The sequence below is a fragment of the Labeo rohita genome, chromosome 22, assembly GCF_022985175.1.
Source record: "Labeo rohita strain BAU-BD-2019 chromosome 22, IGBB_LRoh.1.0, whole genome shotgun sequence".
NCBI classification, from domain to species: Eukaryota; Metazoa; Chordata; class Actinopteri; order Cypriniformes; family Cyprinidae; genus Labeo; species Labeo rohita.
The window spans coordinates 37835121-37850679 of record NC_066890.1 but is presented as its reverse complement, the minus strand read 5'-3'; the positions used below and the strand labels follow the sequence as shown (position 1 = coordinate 37850679).

At 36.1% G+C, this 15559-nt stretch overlaps 1 protein-coding gene and 1 long non-coding RNA gene across 3 annotated transcripts; both read right to left on the bottom strand.

Moving 5' to 3' along the window:
* Window positions 1-3147: 3147 nt before the first annotated feature.
* LOC127153910 (uncharacterized) lies at window positions 3148-4101 on the bottom strand. Its single transcript, XR_007825372.1, has 3 exons — window positions 3956-4101; window positions 3464-3581; window positions 3148-3231 (listed from the first exon to the last, which is right to left on the bottom strand). It is a non-coding gene; the product is annotated as an uncharacterized LOC127153910 (long non-coding RNA).
* A 1025-nt stretch (window positions 4102-5126) lies between these two features.
* On the bottom strand, window positions 5127-15371 carry LOC127153909 (protein shisa-5-like). 2 transcript variants are annotated; one of them, XM_051095198.1, is made up of 5 exons: window positions 14985-15371; window positions 11296-11459; window positions 9006-9159; window positions 8760-8927; window positions 5127-5692 (listed from the first exon to the last, which is right to left on the bottom strand). In XM_051095198.1, exons 3-5 carry the CDS (start codon window positions 9121-9123, stop codon window positions 5535-5537), a joined length of 444 nt encoding a protein of 147 aa, XP_050951155.1. In that variant the 5' UTR covers window positions 9124-9159; window positions 11296-11459; window positions 14985-15371; the 3' UTR covers window positions 5127-5534. The 2 variants fall into 2 exon arrangements, 1 of the variants encoding a protein (XP_050951155.1); XR_007825371.1 differs by lacking the exon at window positions 5127-5692 and adding an exon at window positions 7380-8401 and having other exon boundaries at window positions 14985-15322.
* Between the last annotated feature and the right edge of the window lie 188 nt (window positions 15372-15559).

The following is a 15559-nucleotide window of genomic DNA, read 5'->3' as shown; positions in this document are numbered from 1 at the left end:
TAAATAATTAAATTCCTTTTCTGGTGTTGAGAAGCACTTGTTTGGAAGTTTGTTCAAGTTAAATGTCTCAAAGACACCCTAGGATTATCCTTTTAAAGAGATAGTTCACCCACAAAGGAAAATTCTGTCATCAATTAATCATTCTTAGTTCATCTTCAGAACACAAATTAAGATATTTTTGATGAAATCCAAGAGCTTTCTGACCCTGCTAGACAGCAATGCAACTACAATGGCCCAAAAGGGTAGTAAGGACATCCTTAAAATAGTCCATGTGACATCAGTGGTTCAATTTTATGACACTACGAGAATGCTTTAGTACTTGAATAATACTTTATTCAACAAAACTCTTGTGTTCGCATGACATGGAAGAGAAGAAATTGTTGAATAATGTTGTTTTTCTCGTTATTATTCTATATTTACAAATGTAAATTTTCAACCTTTTGTTGTATTTTTAAAAGAGATTGCACAATTTGCTTTCACAATTTGCATGGCCTACAAACTTTTTACTCTATTTAATGCAGGGCATGCTGTTTTTTAGGATGATAAGAAGATTTAAATGTTACATTTTCAGCCTGGTCTGCCTCAGCGGTCTAACAGAGCTCGTCAATGTCAAAATAATTTAGATAGCCAATTAAATCAAAGAAGGCGGGGTTTACTGGTCACAAGTGGAGAGCGAATTCCATCGCAAAGCGTCAGTTTAATGTTGAAAGAAAATGAGGTAAGGTGGAAGTTGATGATCATTTAAAACGTGTAAACTGTTTTACGACATAAATGTTAAATGACCGACAGTGAGTTTGTGAGTTTACTTCAAAAACAGCTCTTTTACCTCCTTGCTGAGAAATATAGATATTCAGTATTTAAGATACTTAGATAAGCTACTTAGAGTAAACTCTGACGGGGCACACCGGTTTAACTGGTTCATTGAAAAGATTCAGCTGAAAAGAACATTTAGTTCAAGAATCTGACATCTTTACTTTTTATCTTTACTATTTGGAGTATTACTGATCATCATATTACAGTTTAAGCGCCATAAACAATTTGGTGCTTCTTTATAACAATAGGGAAATATTAATAACACTATTTCAACAAGTGCTTGCAAGTACAACTATCTCCTTGTGAAAAAAAGAAACGTGCTTTCGCTGGCCAAAACGCGCAAAACAGTGCAAAACAGAAAAATATGACAAATTAAATTTGGACACACGTGAAATGAGGGGAATACACTCTAAAAAATGCTGGGTTAAAAACAACCCAATTTGGGTTATTTTGGCAACCCAGCGCTGGGTAAAAAAGGGACGAACCCAACGCTGGGTTGTTTTGACCCAGCAAGTTGGGTTGAATCATTGACCCAGCATGCTGGGTTGCTTTTTTTTATGGTTTAAAATTACTACACTGCTAGGCTAAAATGAACCCAAAATTGAGCTAGGCATAAAATCTACAAATCTTGATCATTATAAAATCACTTTAACACACACAGCATGACTATCAAAAGATAAATGTTTATTAAAAACTACAACAAGAGAAAACATTCAAAAGTAACATGCATGTGAAAAGAAATGCAGAAAAAGTATGGCATTAGCAGGTACAGAGTTTATAAATAAACCACTGAACATCTGCTGACTATTTTGTCTGGTAAATTCTGTATATTGTATAAAACTACTGCACAAAAACAATACTTTACAATAATTGTACAATTAGTTAACAGTTTCTTTCTTTTTTTCTTTTTTTTTTTTTAAACAAACTAAAAATACAACCACAACATTAACACTGACATTATAACATTTAACACAAGCAAATGTGTGAAGTATTGTGAGCATGTGTATGAATGAGTGTGAAGTCCATTTCTACTGAACAACACAGAACAAGCATTTGACATTTTGTTTTTAGACTATACACTTACGGTTTGTTTCATAGTCCATGATCGCATACAGAAAATGCATCACTGCCAATTTTCATTATCTCTTTAAGATAACTGATGTAGTCATGAAGTCCCATCAGCTCAGCAAAGGCGTGCAACATCTTTGACATTATCCAGGGTGGCCTCCTCCTTTAAAACCACTGTTGCATCAGTTTGGGGGAAAGATCATTTCTCCTCTTTGTCCAGCATTCATCCCAGTCACCACCTCTTCATCAGTGGCCTAAAAGAGAAAAACATTTAAAAAGAAAACATTTAGTTCAAATGTAACCATTTTCAAACAGAGGTGCATCCAATTCTGTAAGGATGGGTAACTAGACGGTTTTATAATTTCAGCCATATTGTGTGGTTGTTTATTGTCTTTGTCTACCACAGTGCTCTAGAAAACTACAATAGCAGACATTGGTAACATTTATTTTCTAAAACATAATTCCCACCAATGTCTCTGGCCTTTTAACCTCTACATAAAACATTATTTTACACTTAGTCAAACAAACAAACAAAAAAAAATTATGACCTTTACTTGCCTTAAACCACCTTTCCCTCTCTTATGAACGAGCTGAGAATATCACCTCCTCACACAAGCAGGATTCTGTGTTGTTAACTCCAAAGTTGGTTTAGGTTCTGCAATTAAAAACACAGACATCAGCGGTTTAATTAAAATGTGAACAAGTCATCATACTGTTCAAAATGTGAAGCAAACAAACAGGAGACAACAGAAACATGTATTTTCAAAAATAACTCACATCAATCCTGAAATAATGAAGCTCTCCTATGTCTCCGGCTTTCAACATCTACAAAAAAGTAAACATTCTTTTACTAGTCAAAAAAATAAATAATATGGAATTATGACATTATGACCTTTACTTGCCTTATACTGTCTTTCCCTCTCTTCTGAAGAAGCTGAGGAGATCGCCTCCTCTCTCACACGCGGCCTTCCGTGCCGTTAACTCCAGAGCTGATTTGAGTTCTGCAATGAAAAATACGCACATCAATTATTTAATTAAAATGTGAACAAGTAATCATACTATTTTTGCATCAAAATATTAAGTAAACAGGCAGAAGACAATGGAAACATGTATTTTCTACAAAAAGCTTGTATCAATCAAAAAAGAATGAATCTATCCTGATTCTGGCTTTGAACATCTACATAAAACATATTTTTACTCTTAGACAAATAAATAAATAAATTAAATTAAAGATAACATTAAATTATTACCTTTACTTGCCTTAAATCGCCTTTCCCTCTTTTCTAAAGCTCAGAAAAATCGCCTCCTCACACAAGTAGGTGCCTGTGGTGTTAGCCTCAAAGTTGAGTTCTGCAAAAAACGCACATCAATGGTTTAAATAAAATGTGAACAAGTCATCATACTGTTGTATCAAAATGTGAAGTAAACAGGCAGAAGACAACAGAAACATGTATTTTCTAAAAATCACTCGCATTAATCCTGAAAGAATGAAGCTCTCCTATGTCTCTGGCTTTCAATCTCTAAAAAAAAAACCATCCTTTTACTAATAGTCAAAAAAGGTGATATTATATGGAATTATGACCTCTACTTGTCTTTCCGTCTCTTCTGAAGAAGCCGAGCCGATCGCCTCCTCTCACACGCGGTCTTCCCTGCCGTTAACTCCCGGCGCGGACAAAATGAAGACTCGAAGCTCAACAAGTCTGAAATATTACATGCAAAACATTACTTTTAACAATTAAAACTTAATGAGCCTTAAAATAATTAAGCTAGTCTTCATTACACGACGCCGTTTTCTTTAGGAAACTACTTTCAGTTTAATCGCGGGAAAAAAAGTTTACGAATTAAAATGTAAATCTGTTAACAATCCTATATTAACACCTAAATCTTGTTTAAATATGACATATGAAACTCACAGACGTTGTATTAAAGCTATCTCTTCCGTTCAGTAGAAGAGGCCGTTACGACTATTTCTGAGGCGAAAACGGCGTCAGCGTATTTTACAATAAAAGTCTCAAAATACTCCCGGACACACATAATGAATGATGATTTTACATTTTTTTTAATCTTTACTTACCGAAAATCGTCCTTCACTCGCTTCCATCTGCAGACGCTGAGAAAATGGCCGCTTCTCGCACTTTTTGACGTACGGTGGACATGACGTGCCTGCTCTCTCTCGAGTCCGCGTTCCTAACCCAGCACCGCTGGGTTATACATTAACACCAGTTTTAACCCAAAATTGGGTTAAATTAACCCAACTTTCTTACCCAGCGGTCTCAACCCAGCATTTGGGTTGAAAAAACAACCCAGCGTTTTTTTAGAGTGTATCGAGCATAATATCTTAAGTCTTAAAATATCCTAAAACAAGCATCCGTCCTGTATTCGTAGTTCAGAAACATCGATTTACTTGAAAAGCAAGTCCAGAAACGTTTTCTTAAGACACTTTAAGACTATAGTCGTGAAAATGGGCGTGGCGACGGATGGTGCTTTTTCCCGCTGCTGACTAGACCTTTCCAAGTAAAACGCTTCTCAAAATGAAACACGCACGAGTGTAATACCAAAAATTTATTTTAATGTATAGATCCGACAATCTTGTTTGGACATCGGATAATACACAAATACATGTACAAACAAACAGAAAACTAACTGGCCTATTCCTTAGCAACAAAAACAGTCTTCAAGAAAATTGTAAAGAACAAGTTTACCAAATCAGCAATGATTGTTCTCATGAACAAAATGCTGGTGAACTTTTGATTGGTAGTTGGTCCATTTGTGACCCTGGACCACAAAACCAGTCATAAGTGTCTATTTTTCTAAATTGAGCTTTATACATTATCTGAAAGCTGAATAAATAAGCTTTCCATTGATGTATGGTTTGTTTGGATAGAACAATATTTGGTCGAGATGCAACTATTTCAGTATATGGAATCTGAGGGTGCAAAAAAATCAAAATATTGAGAAAATCGCCTTTAAAGTTTTCCAAATTAAGTTCTTTGCAATGCATATTACTAATCAAAAATTAAGTTTTGATATATTTACAGTAGGAAATTTACAAAATATCTTCATGGAACATAATATACCCCAGCAACTTAGGACTGGTTTTGTGGTCCAGGGTTACATTTGTTAACAACAGACATATCCTGCACTGTTTGAGTAAATCTATCAAGCTGCCATTATCTTTGGTAGCAGCATGACTAAATATTTGGGATTTATGGACATCAAGGAAGCCTGAATCTCATTTTATCTCATGTACTCATTTTCCCAGTATGTAAGTCTGGAAAGTCTGAAGTCAGCACAAAGACTGATTGATTTGTTTGCTAGAATAATGTTCAATAACTATAATAAAATTGTACGAAGGATTGTTTTGACACATAGAGATGATACACCAACTTTTGACCATTAAACAAAAATAAGGTTTAAATCAGGTAAAAATTAAGAGAAACACTGACTCATGACTGGATTAAAAAAAAAGAAAAACAAGTTTACAAAGCAAAGTATACACTTAGAAATGGCAAACGTACATGAACAACGTACATGTACGCTCAAAACAGTCTTTTAAGAGTCTGTAGTAGATGCACAATTCACAAAGGCAAAGCAGTGTGTAAACAAACAATTCTTCACAACCCAGCATTGATAACTGGACATTTTTTGGGTGGTTAACTGGTCTTTGGTGACTCCACATAGGCTGGGTTGTAAGCGGGTTGAGGTGAGGTGTAGTTTGTGGGAATCACTGGTTGAACCGGTGGTTGTAGAGGGTACATGATCTGACCACTGTCATATGCAGCCTGGCTGTAGGGACCAGGAAACTGTCCTGCTGGAAAACAAAAACCAAAAAACTTTGGTTGTTTGGTAATTAAAGACAGGATTTAGATAGATAAATTTCTTGTTTTTAGTTGTCAGAGTCAATCGTGCCATTGTGAAATCGTTCTCCTCGCCCACTGTCGTCACAATCCTGCTCTCAAAAAGTCACACAGAGTTACGCAAGAGATTATTCTTGGCTTGTGAACAAATAGTTCTGCAGCTGTTTTCCCACAAAATGGAAAAAGAAATAATTTAGGCATTTTTGACTCCTAGTTGCTGTCTTGCTTGTCGGAGATTGGTCTTAATAATTACAAGTAAGGCAAAATTGTTGCAACCTGAACGTTTTGTTACAGATGTAAAACAATAAAGGTTCAACAACATTTGGTAAAATGCACTAGACTTCATTCTTCACAAAACCGTTAAAATAAGCAGCCCCCACAATATTTTTTGTAACACTTTCAGGTAGACGTTTGCAGATCTTACCAGCCTCCTGATATGTGGGTGGTGATCCCGGTGCATACATGGTCCAGTCAGAATGGGTTGCCCTCCATAAGCTGGCTGTAGATTAGTAGCCACAGGCTGGTGATGTGAGTACTGTGGGTGATGTGTAGTCATGACTGTAGTTATTGACTGCACATCTTCTACAAAAGATGATTTGAAAGCATTAAGTATGTACCAAACCCACATGCAGCTCTTTGTACACATATTGACACTTACGCTGTGCATGTCTCATTAATCTTTTCCTCTGGCAGATACAGATGATGGACACAGAAACAGCCACTATGATAAACACTATCATGGGTACAACCATGGGCACAATGAATAGGTTTTCCATTGGATGGGGAGAATGACTTTAATTTTTTTAAGGTTTTGTTTCTGGACAGATTAGGGAAAATAAGCATTAGAAAAATTAGAAATGGAGTGTCGATTCACCTGATTCAGTGAATAATTTTAAATAACAAGCTAAGCACTGGAGCGATTTATACACCTAAAAGTGTTGCTATCAAATTAACATTTTTAGAATTTATTGCATTGTTAAAGGAGAACTCTACTTCCAGACAAATACTTTACTCACCCCCTTGTCATCCAAGATGTTCATGTCTTTCTTTCTTCATGTTTTTTGAGGAAAACATTTCAGCATTTTTCTACATACAATGGACTGATATGGTGCCCCAATTTTGAACTTCCAAAATGCAGTTTAAATGCGGCTTCAAATGATCTCAAATGCGGTTGTAAACAAAGGAAGAAGGGTCTTATCTGGCAACACACACGATTTGTGTGGATTGCAAGTGACGTCGCAGGTAGCTGAGAGTACAAGTGGTGATTGCGAGTGACATTGTAATTTAGTTTCTTTTTTCTTGTCTTCACCACCTGGCTACTATTGTAAAATGTAAAAAATAATAAATATCTAAAATAAAGTAAAAAATAAAATAGACTGCAAATGACGTCACTTGCGGAAGTGCAGGCGTCTGAGAGTGCAGGTGCATGTCTGCAGCCAGACCCTATTGGGGGGGATCTTTGGTTAAAATAGATAGAAAGAAACATTCAAGTGTTTAAAGCAAGTATATATTCCCGCGAACAGGAGAAGAACAGGGATATTGGAAGCCATAGCGCTACTATTTACCTTAAATGGGCGCTGCTCACTAGAAGTGTGAAGACTAGACTTTTCCAAGTAAAACGCTTCTCAAAACGAAACCAAGACCACCAGTGTAATTCCAAATATTTATATCAATGTCTAAATCTGACAGACATCAGATAATACACAGATACATGTCCAAAGAAACAGAAAACTCACTGGCCTATTCCCTAGCAACAAAAACAATCTTCAAGACAATTGTGAAGAACAAGTAAACTTTAACCAAAAAAAGTTTCTTGTTCAACTCTTGCAGCAATCATTTGTATGAAATGAATCACAAACAAACACAAGTTTACAGTCTTAAAACATGACAGTGACGGTACAAATTTTGGATCATTTTGTCTATTGTTCTTCTCTCAAAATCCTGGTGAACTTTGAAAAGCATATGTCTAGAATCCCATCCAGATTGGGAATTGGTCCATTTCTTAACAACAGACATATCCTGCATGTTTGAGTAAATCTGGAGGCCATTATCTTTGGTAGCAGTTTGACTAAAAATTTGGGATTTCTGGACATCAAGGAAACCTGAATCTGTCCAGTCCAAGATACTCATTTTCCCAATATGTAAGTTTGGAAAGCCAGAAGTCAGCTCAACGACTGGTTGATTTGTTTAATAGAAAACTACTTTTCAAAAACTACAATAAAATTATACAAAGGATTGTTTTGACACATAGAGATGATACATCATCTTTTGAACAGAGGTAAAAATGAAGAGAAACACTGGCTCATGGCTGGATTAAATTAAAAAAACAAGTTTACAAAGCAAAGTATAAACTTAGAAATGACAAACATACACGAACGACAGTAATACTATTATGCTCAGTGTTATCAGAGTCTGTAGTAGATGCACAAATCACAAACGCAAAGCAGTGTGGAAACGAACAATTCTCCATGATCCTGCATCGATAACTGGCCATTTTTTGGGTGGTTAACTGGTCTTTGATCATTCCACATAACCAGGGTTGTACGGGGGTTGAGGTGAGGTGTAGTTTGTGGGAAGTGCTGGTTGAACCAGTGGTTGTAGAGGGTACATGTTCTGACCACCATCATATGCAACCTGGCTGTAAGGACCAGGAAACTGTCCTGCTGTAAAATGAAAACCAGCAAATAAAACTTTAGTTGTTTGGTAATTAAAAATAGGATTGATCATTTTTCTCTTTGATTTTTCAAAAGTTTCTTGTTTTCAGTTATCTGCGTTAATCGCACCATTGCGAAATCATTCTCTTCGCCCACTGTCGCCACGATCCTGCTCTCAAAAATTCAGTATGGCAAATTTGTTGCAACCTGAATTTTTTGTTTTCTAGACTTAAAATAATAAAAGTTCAACAACATTTGGTCTTGTAAAATGCGCCAGACTTTATTCATCCTGAAACTGTTAAAATAGGCAGATAAATTAGTAGCCCCTCTACTGTAATGCTTTCAGGTAGATGTTTGCAGATCTTACCAGCCTCCTGATATGTGGGTGGTGATCCCGGTGCATACATTTGTTGACATGGTCCAGGCAGAATGGGTTGCCCTCCATAAGCTGGCTGTAGATAAGTAGCCATAGGTTGGTGATGTGAGTACTGTGGGTGATGTGTAGTCATGACTGTAGTTCTTGACTGCACAGCTTCTACAAAAGATGATTTGAAAGCATTAAGTATGTACCAAACCCACATGCAGCTCTTTGTACACATATATTGGCACTTACGCTGCGTGTGTCTCATATGTTTTTTCAGCAGGCAGAACCAGATGATGGACACAGAAACAAACACTGCGAAAAACACTATCGGGGGCACAACCATGGGCACAATGGATGGGCCTTCCATTGGATGGGGAAAATTCAATATTTTAAGGTTTTGTTTCTGGACAGAAATGATGAAAAAAAACATAAGAAACATTAGAAATGTGTTGATTCAGCTGATTCAGTCTTTTAAATAACAAGTTAAGCTTTGGGCCGATATGTACTTCTGAAAGTGTTGCTATCAGAAGAACATTTTTAGAATTTATTGCATTGTTAATGTATCTTTTTGATAATTAAAGAAAAATGGTCAGAATTACAACTAGAGTTACAGCTGGTTGCTATTGGTTCTTACAAAGAATATACCTGTTTACATTTAGCCTACTCTGAGCAGTACTAAAAGTCTTTATTCTGACACTTATGAGTCGGATTGATGAACAAATCATCCAGCTGACCCAAACTGAATTGTGAACGTTTTCACAAATCAGAATAGTGATGTAAATGAATCAGAGAAGTCAGGAAAGGGTTAACTGACAAAAGCCATACTGTGAAACCTTTTGCAAATCAGAATATTGAAGTTAAGGACTCAAGGAAGGTTACAGCAACCAAAACTCTCTGAAAGATTACACAAATCGTAATAGTCTGTTAAAGACGTGTATAAAATGATTGAGATGATAACTTGGAAACTGTTCCAACAGCACCATATGACACTATCATACAAGAAAAAGGGAGCAAAGAGAAACACTGACACGTGATAAAACGCGATTGTGAAAGTTTTCACAAATCGAGCTCGACCTAACACAATGATTTTGCATCTCAGCACTAACAGATGCTAAACATGATGAACGCCAATCTTTCTCATTATAGCGGACTTACTAAGGGATTCGCTGTTGGGGAAAAAAAATCACAGATCAAGCTGGAGAAGATGACTTCAAAAAATGATTTCGACCAGTTCACACCCTTTCAACTTGTAGTTCTCACGCTGAGAAGTAAGGGATAACTTGTCCCGATATACTGGTAATGGACGAGGCGCAGGCTTGCAGAGAGAAGATCTCTGCCGAGTTAATAGCTGTCTTGAGAGTCCAGGCAAGAAATTAGAATTTGTTGTTTTCGGGTAAATTACGTTATCCCGCTACAATCACGTTTGTCACTAGGCAACATAGACGCGCACACACGGGACGAGGCAAGCCATTTTATGATTCCTAGACGAATCACTTGCCTGTGATCAAAGATAGTGAGAGCTGATGTTTTAGGAATATAGCCAAAATCATGCTAATTATTAGCTCTCCAACAGCTTTAATATGTTTGGCCACCTGACCCTAAGGAAAGGACTAGATAATTGGTAAACCTGATAAAAAGACAGAAAAATGTATCCAAATAAAATAAATGGTTTTATTTATTTCAAAACAACAAACGTATCAACATTGTTAGGAAGGTTATTTTGGAAATGTAATAGGTTACAGATTAAGTTACCTTATTTAAAATGTTATAAGTACTGCAAGTATTCCAATTGCTTTAAAAGTAATGTAACATTACATTTGATTACCTTTCTAAATTTTTAACGAATGTTTTCAATTGTTAATCCTTTTGAAACTTTTAAAGCAGGCAGGGTTAACCTTACAGTAGTACTCAACACTAATTACTGTCAGATTTACAAAATCCTTCATCACTTGAATTAAAATTATGTATATGTGAAAATATTCAGATGTAACCCCCTTGGTAATTGCAAACATTTTCATAAGTAACTGTAATTTATCTATTCATTGTTTCTCAGTGAAACAGTGTGAAACAGATTAGTTTAATTTTTTTAAATTAAATTACATAATTCCATTACATGTAACTAGTTACTCTGTATGTGTACAGTATGTACATTGAGCACTGCATCTTTTTTTTTTTTTTTTTTTTTTTTTTTTTTTTTTTGTGCTGGTCAATTATGAACAATAAATTGTTGAACTTCTAGCTGCTGCAAATATTTGAGTGGCTCCTCCCTTAACAGATATAATCTCACTTCAAACTTTTTCCAAAACTTTAGAGCCCTATTTATAACCAAAATCTGAATATCATACCGCAAACTATCTTTACTTTAGTTTTTTTTTTTTCAAGTGTTTTAAATGTATTTTGAATTACATTGCAATTGTGTTCTAGAGTAAAATGTCTGTAAATTAACAGATAATGTCCTGGCAGAAAATTACCAGCACCTTTTCCGTTTTCTACAGATTTTTCTTACAGTGTTTGATTAAACAAACAATTAGACACTTACCTACTGTCACTGTAAGTAGAACTTTAGGAAAGAGCAGAAGATCCGTATTGTTGTAGACGTAGCACAGCTCATCCACTTCAGTAGCTCGTTTCGTGCTTATGGCGTATTTCCTGATGATAAGTATTTCTTAACAAGTGGCTGTAGTGCCCCTCCTATGCAAGAAACTCAACAAAACCAAAAACCACCAGTATAACACGTGAACAATACCCAGATAGCACACATACTTCTGCAAAATGTCATTAAAGATCACTTGATCTGGAAAGCATCTGCTGTGTACAAACATCTGACAGACATCTGTAAGATGTCAGATTTACATACATTCTAAATCATAAATATCTTAAAGACATCTAATAGATGTCTATTTGACATCTGATAGGAAATGTCCTATAGACGAATTGCAGATGAGGAAACACTTTAATAAATACGTTTTGCAGATGTAAATGCAGACATCAAATAGATGTCTCTGAGATGTACATGTGCTATTGATTTTAAATACACAATTCTATAAATACCAACAGACAGAATGTGTCTGAGACAAAACCCACTTCCCAGTTAGCACAGATGTAGTTAAAAGATGCAAGATGTCTGTTAAAGATCACTTGATCTGAAAGCATCTGCTGTGTACAAACATCTGACAGATGTGTGTAAGATGTCAGTTTTTGTTTTTTTGGGTGTTTTTCCCTTTTATTATGAATGGACAGTGGAGAGCAGATAGAAAGTGAAGTGGGAGAGAGAGGGGGCGGGATTGGGAAAGGTCCTTGAGCCCGGACTCAAACTCGGGACGCCCGTAGTGTAACAGCACTGTATGTCGGCGCACTTGCCCACTAGGCTATTGACACTGACAAGATGTCAGTTTTACATACATTCTAAGTTACAAACATCTTAAAGACATTAATAGATGTCTATTTGACATCTGATAAGAAACGTCCAATAGACGAAGTGCAGATGAGCAAACACTAAAAAAATACGCCTTCCAGATGTAAAAGCAGACGTCAAATAGACGCTTCTGTGATGTATGTGTGCTATCAGGGTTCTGTAAATCAGATGCAAAACAATTTCTTCTTCAACTCTGAACTCTGATAGACAATTCCACTCTTGCTTAGTTTGACTGGCATGAAATGAAACAACAGACATATTCACAATTTAACAAAATAAATGGACAATGGATACATCTTTGGTTAAAGGAGAAGTCCACTTTCAGAACAAAAATTTACAGATAATGTACTCACCCCCTTGTCATCCAAGATGTTCATGTCTTTCTTCAGCTGTAAAGAAATTATGATTTTTCTCCATATAATGGACTGCTATGGTGCCCTGATTTTGAACTTCCAAAATGCAGTTTAAATGCGGCTTCAAACAATCACAAATGAAGTTGTAAATGATCTCAACCAAGGAAGAAGGGTCTTATCTAGCAAAACGATCAGTTTTTTCATCAGAATTTTCATAAAAAAAAAAAAATTTGAAATACATTTTAATCTCAAATGCCCGTCTTGTCTTGCTCTCCCTGAACTCTGTGTATTCTGGCTCAAGACAGGTAGTGTATGTCGAAAAACTCCAATCGTATTTTCTCCCTCAACTTCAAAAATCATTTCAAAATCATCCTACATTGCTGCAGAAGTACCGACCCAGTCTTTGCAAAGTGAACATGCAAAGAAGATCAAACACCTTTAACAAAAAAGTTAAAACAGCGAAATAGGACGATTTTGAAGTTGAGGGAGAACATGAGATGGGAGTTTTTTGACATACTCTAACTATCATGAACCGAAAAAAAAACAGTTCATGGCAGAGTGAGACAAGATGAATGTTTGACATTAAGAAGTATATGAATTGTATTATTTTTCTGAAAACAACCGATCGTTTCACTTGGCTGGGATCGTTTACAACCACATTTGGGATCATTTGAAGCCGCATTTAAAATGCATTTTAGAAGTTCAAACTCTGGGCACAATAGAAGTCCACTATATGGAAAAAAGTCCTGAAATGTTTTCTGACTGAAGAAAGAAAGACATGAACATCTTGGATGACAAGGGGTGAGTACATTATCTGTCAATTTTTGTTCTGGAGTGGACTTCTCCTTTAAAATAGAGAGAAAGAAACAAATTCAAGCATAAATACTCAATATTAATGAACAACAACAAAACTTGTATTCTCAACACCATGGGAACAGGATACCTACTAGAAAACCAAAGACGGAAATTATTTTGATGGTTCATCATCTTAGTTGTGGTCGTTTCGTTTGCAGATCTTACCAGCTTCCTGATATGAAGGTGGTGCTCCAGTTGACATATATTGGCCTCTGTAATGTTGGTACGGAAGGTACTGACTGCCCTGAACAACAGCTAATGATGTGTGTAAACAGAGTCTGAGATTTAGTTGTAAGACATGTTCTCTTCTTGGGACTGAAGAGGGAAATGATGGGAGGAAGGCATTTCCTCTACGGTTCCTGTTCTCGTAATCTCACAAAATAATGGCAGCTCTGTCCAAAATGTAGTTTTGATGGCGCTCTATTATGTTTAAATCTACTTGCTTATGCCAAAAATTAACCATTAAACGGAGAAAATGTGAGCCGTTTAAAAAAAAAAAAAATTAACCTGTTGTGAATCACTTGTTTGGAGGTTTGTTCATGTTAAATGTTTCAGAGACACTCTAGAAACGACCTTTAGTCACTGTAAAATCAGATTAATAATCGCTCTGAGTAGGGCTGTCGCTAACAATTATTATGGTAACCGAGTAATTGGACATGAAGAAACAAAACAAACTGAGACAGACTAAATCCAGAAGAACTGTGGCAACATCTCCAAGATGCTTCAAGAAACCTACCTGGAAAGCTACAGCACTGTTTAAAGTTTTAGGCACATGTGTAAAAATGCTGTGAAATATGGAATGCTGTCAAAAATAATGTCATAAATAGATTTTCTTTAGCAATTAACTCTTATTAACTAAATTAAATCACCATCTTTTGCATTTAAAGCAGCTTTTGGAGACATTGCCACAGTTCTTCTGGATTTTGCTCATCTGCAATGCGTGTATTGGATGTTTCCCATCAGATGTCAAATAGATGTATATTAGATGTCTTTAAGATGTTTATTAAAGACGCCTGCCAGACAGATCTTTAACAGACATCTTGTAGACGTATGTGTGCTAGTTGGGGTCACACTACAGCGAAAGATAGAAATAACTTAAAACTTAGGCCTAGACTTAAAACCATTTTTAGCTGGTGAAAATACTAGTGTTCTTAATAGACCATTTCGCTAGATGTAAACAACACTGGTCCGGAAGCACTCCCTTTTTTTTTTTTTTTTTTTTTTTTTTTTTTTTTTTTTTTTTTTATTTCACATATACAAATACATCTTAAAGGTGCTAATGTAACATTTTCATCCAGTCAAATGTTATGTTGGTTGTATTTTTTTTTTTTTGTGATGTTTGTGTAAAGTAAAAAAAAAAAAGAAACAGGAAGTGTATCAGGACCAGTATGTTTACATCTGACGAAAGGAAAAATAACAAATGATTCAAAGTTGGAAACACGTAAAACATAAAAGAGAGGGATATCGGAAAAATTTGCAAAACGCAAAAGCGCAGCCTTGTACTACATCCGAAGGAAAATGAAAGAAAACACCGTCCTGTTTTCGTTGTTCAGAAACATCGATTTACACGAAAAGCAAGTTTAAAAAGTTTTCTTAAACACTTACCTACTACCGTCGTGAATAATCCTGTTGACAGCTAGGAGAGGAACCGGGTTACTGGAGCGCTTCACTTTCAGTGGGGAGGGGACATGATGTCATGGTGTTTTTTCCTGCTGCTTAGGGGCTGGGTGTAAGCCCTACACTGGGCTTTGCAACGTCCAACTTTACGATAAATAAATACACCTGTTCCACCAGCTAAAACTAAGATCAGGCACAATGCGCGTTCACGCAAACACATTCTCCCGCAGTAACAGCTGAGACGACATCCACGCTGCAATGGCTACAACTACTAATAAAAAACTGAATTGCTCAAGACATCATAACAAGTGAAGCCACCGCGAAATAATTTCTTTAACTAAATATTTCCTAACATGTCCGCGTTTTTGTATCTGAGATCTCCCTGCACATTTCCATCACTGGTGAAAAGGTATGTTTTGATGCTGGGATGCTGGTTAGGTTTTGATGCTGGTTTAATCTGGTCCTTTGCTGGTTTATGCTGGTCCTTGACCAGCAACATGACCAGCATAAACCAGCAAAGGACCAAATTAAACCAGCATCGAAACAAACCTACCAGCATATGC

Excerpts from the sequence above, each read along its gene's own strand:
- LOC127153909 (XM_051095198.1), bottom strand. The coding sequence starts at position 9,123 with ATGGAAGGCCCATCCATTGTGCCCATGGTTGTGCCCCCGATAGTGTTT. Across the intron at positions 8,928-9,005 it reads ACATATGAGACACACGCAGC|AAGCTGTGCAGTCAAGAACT; the intron begins GTAAGTGCCAAT and ends CATCTTTTGTAG. Across the intron at positions 5,693-8,759 it reads ACCCACATATCAGGAGGCTG|CAGGACAGTTTCCTGGTCCC; the intron begins GTAAGATCTGCA and ends TTTGTTTTCCAG.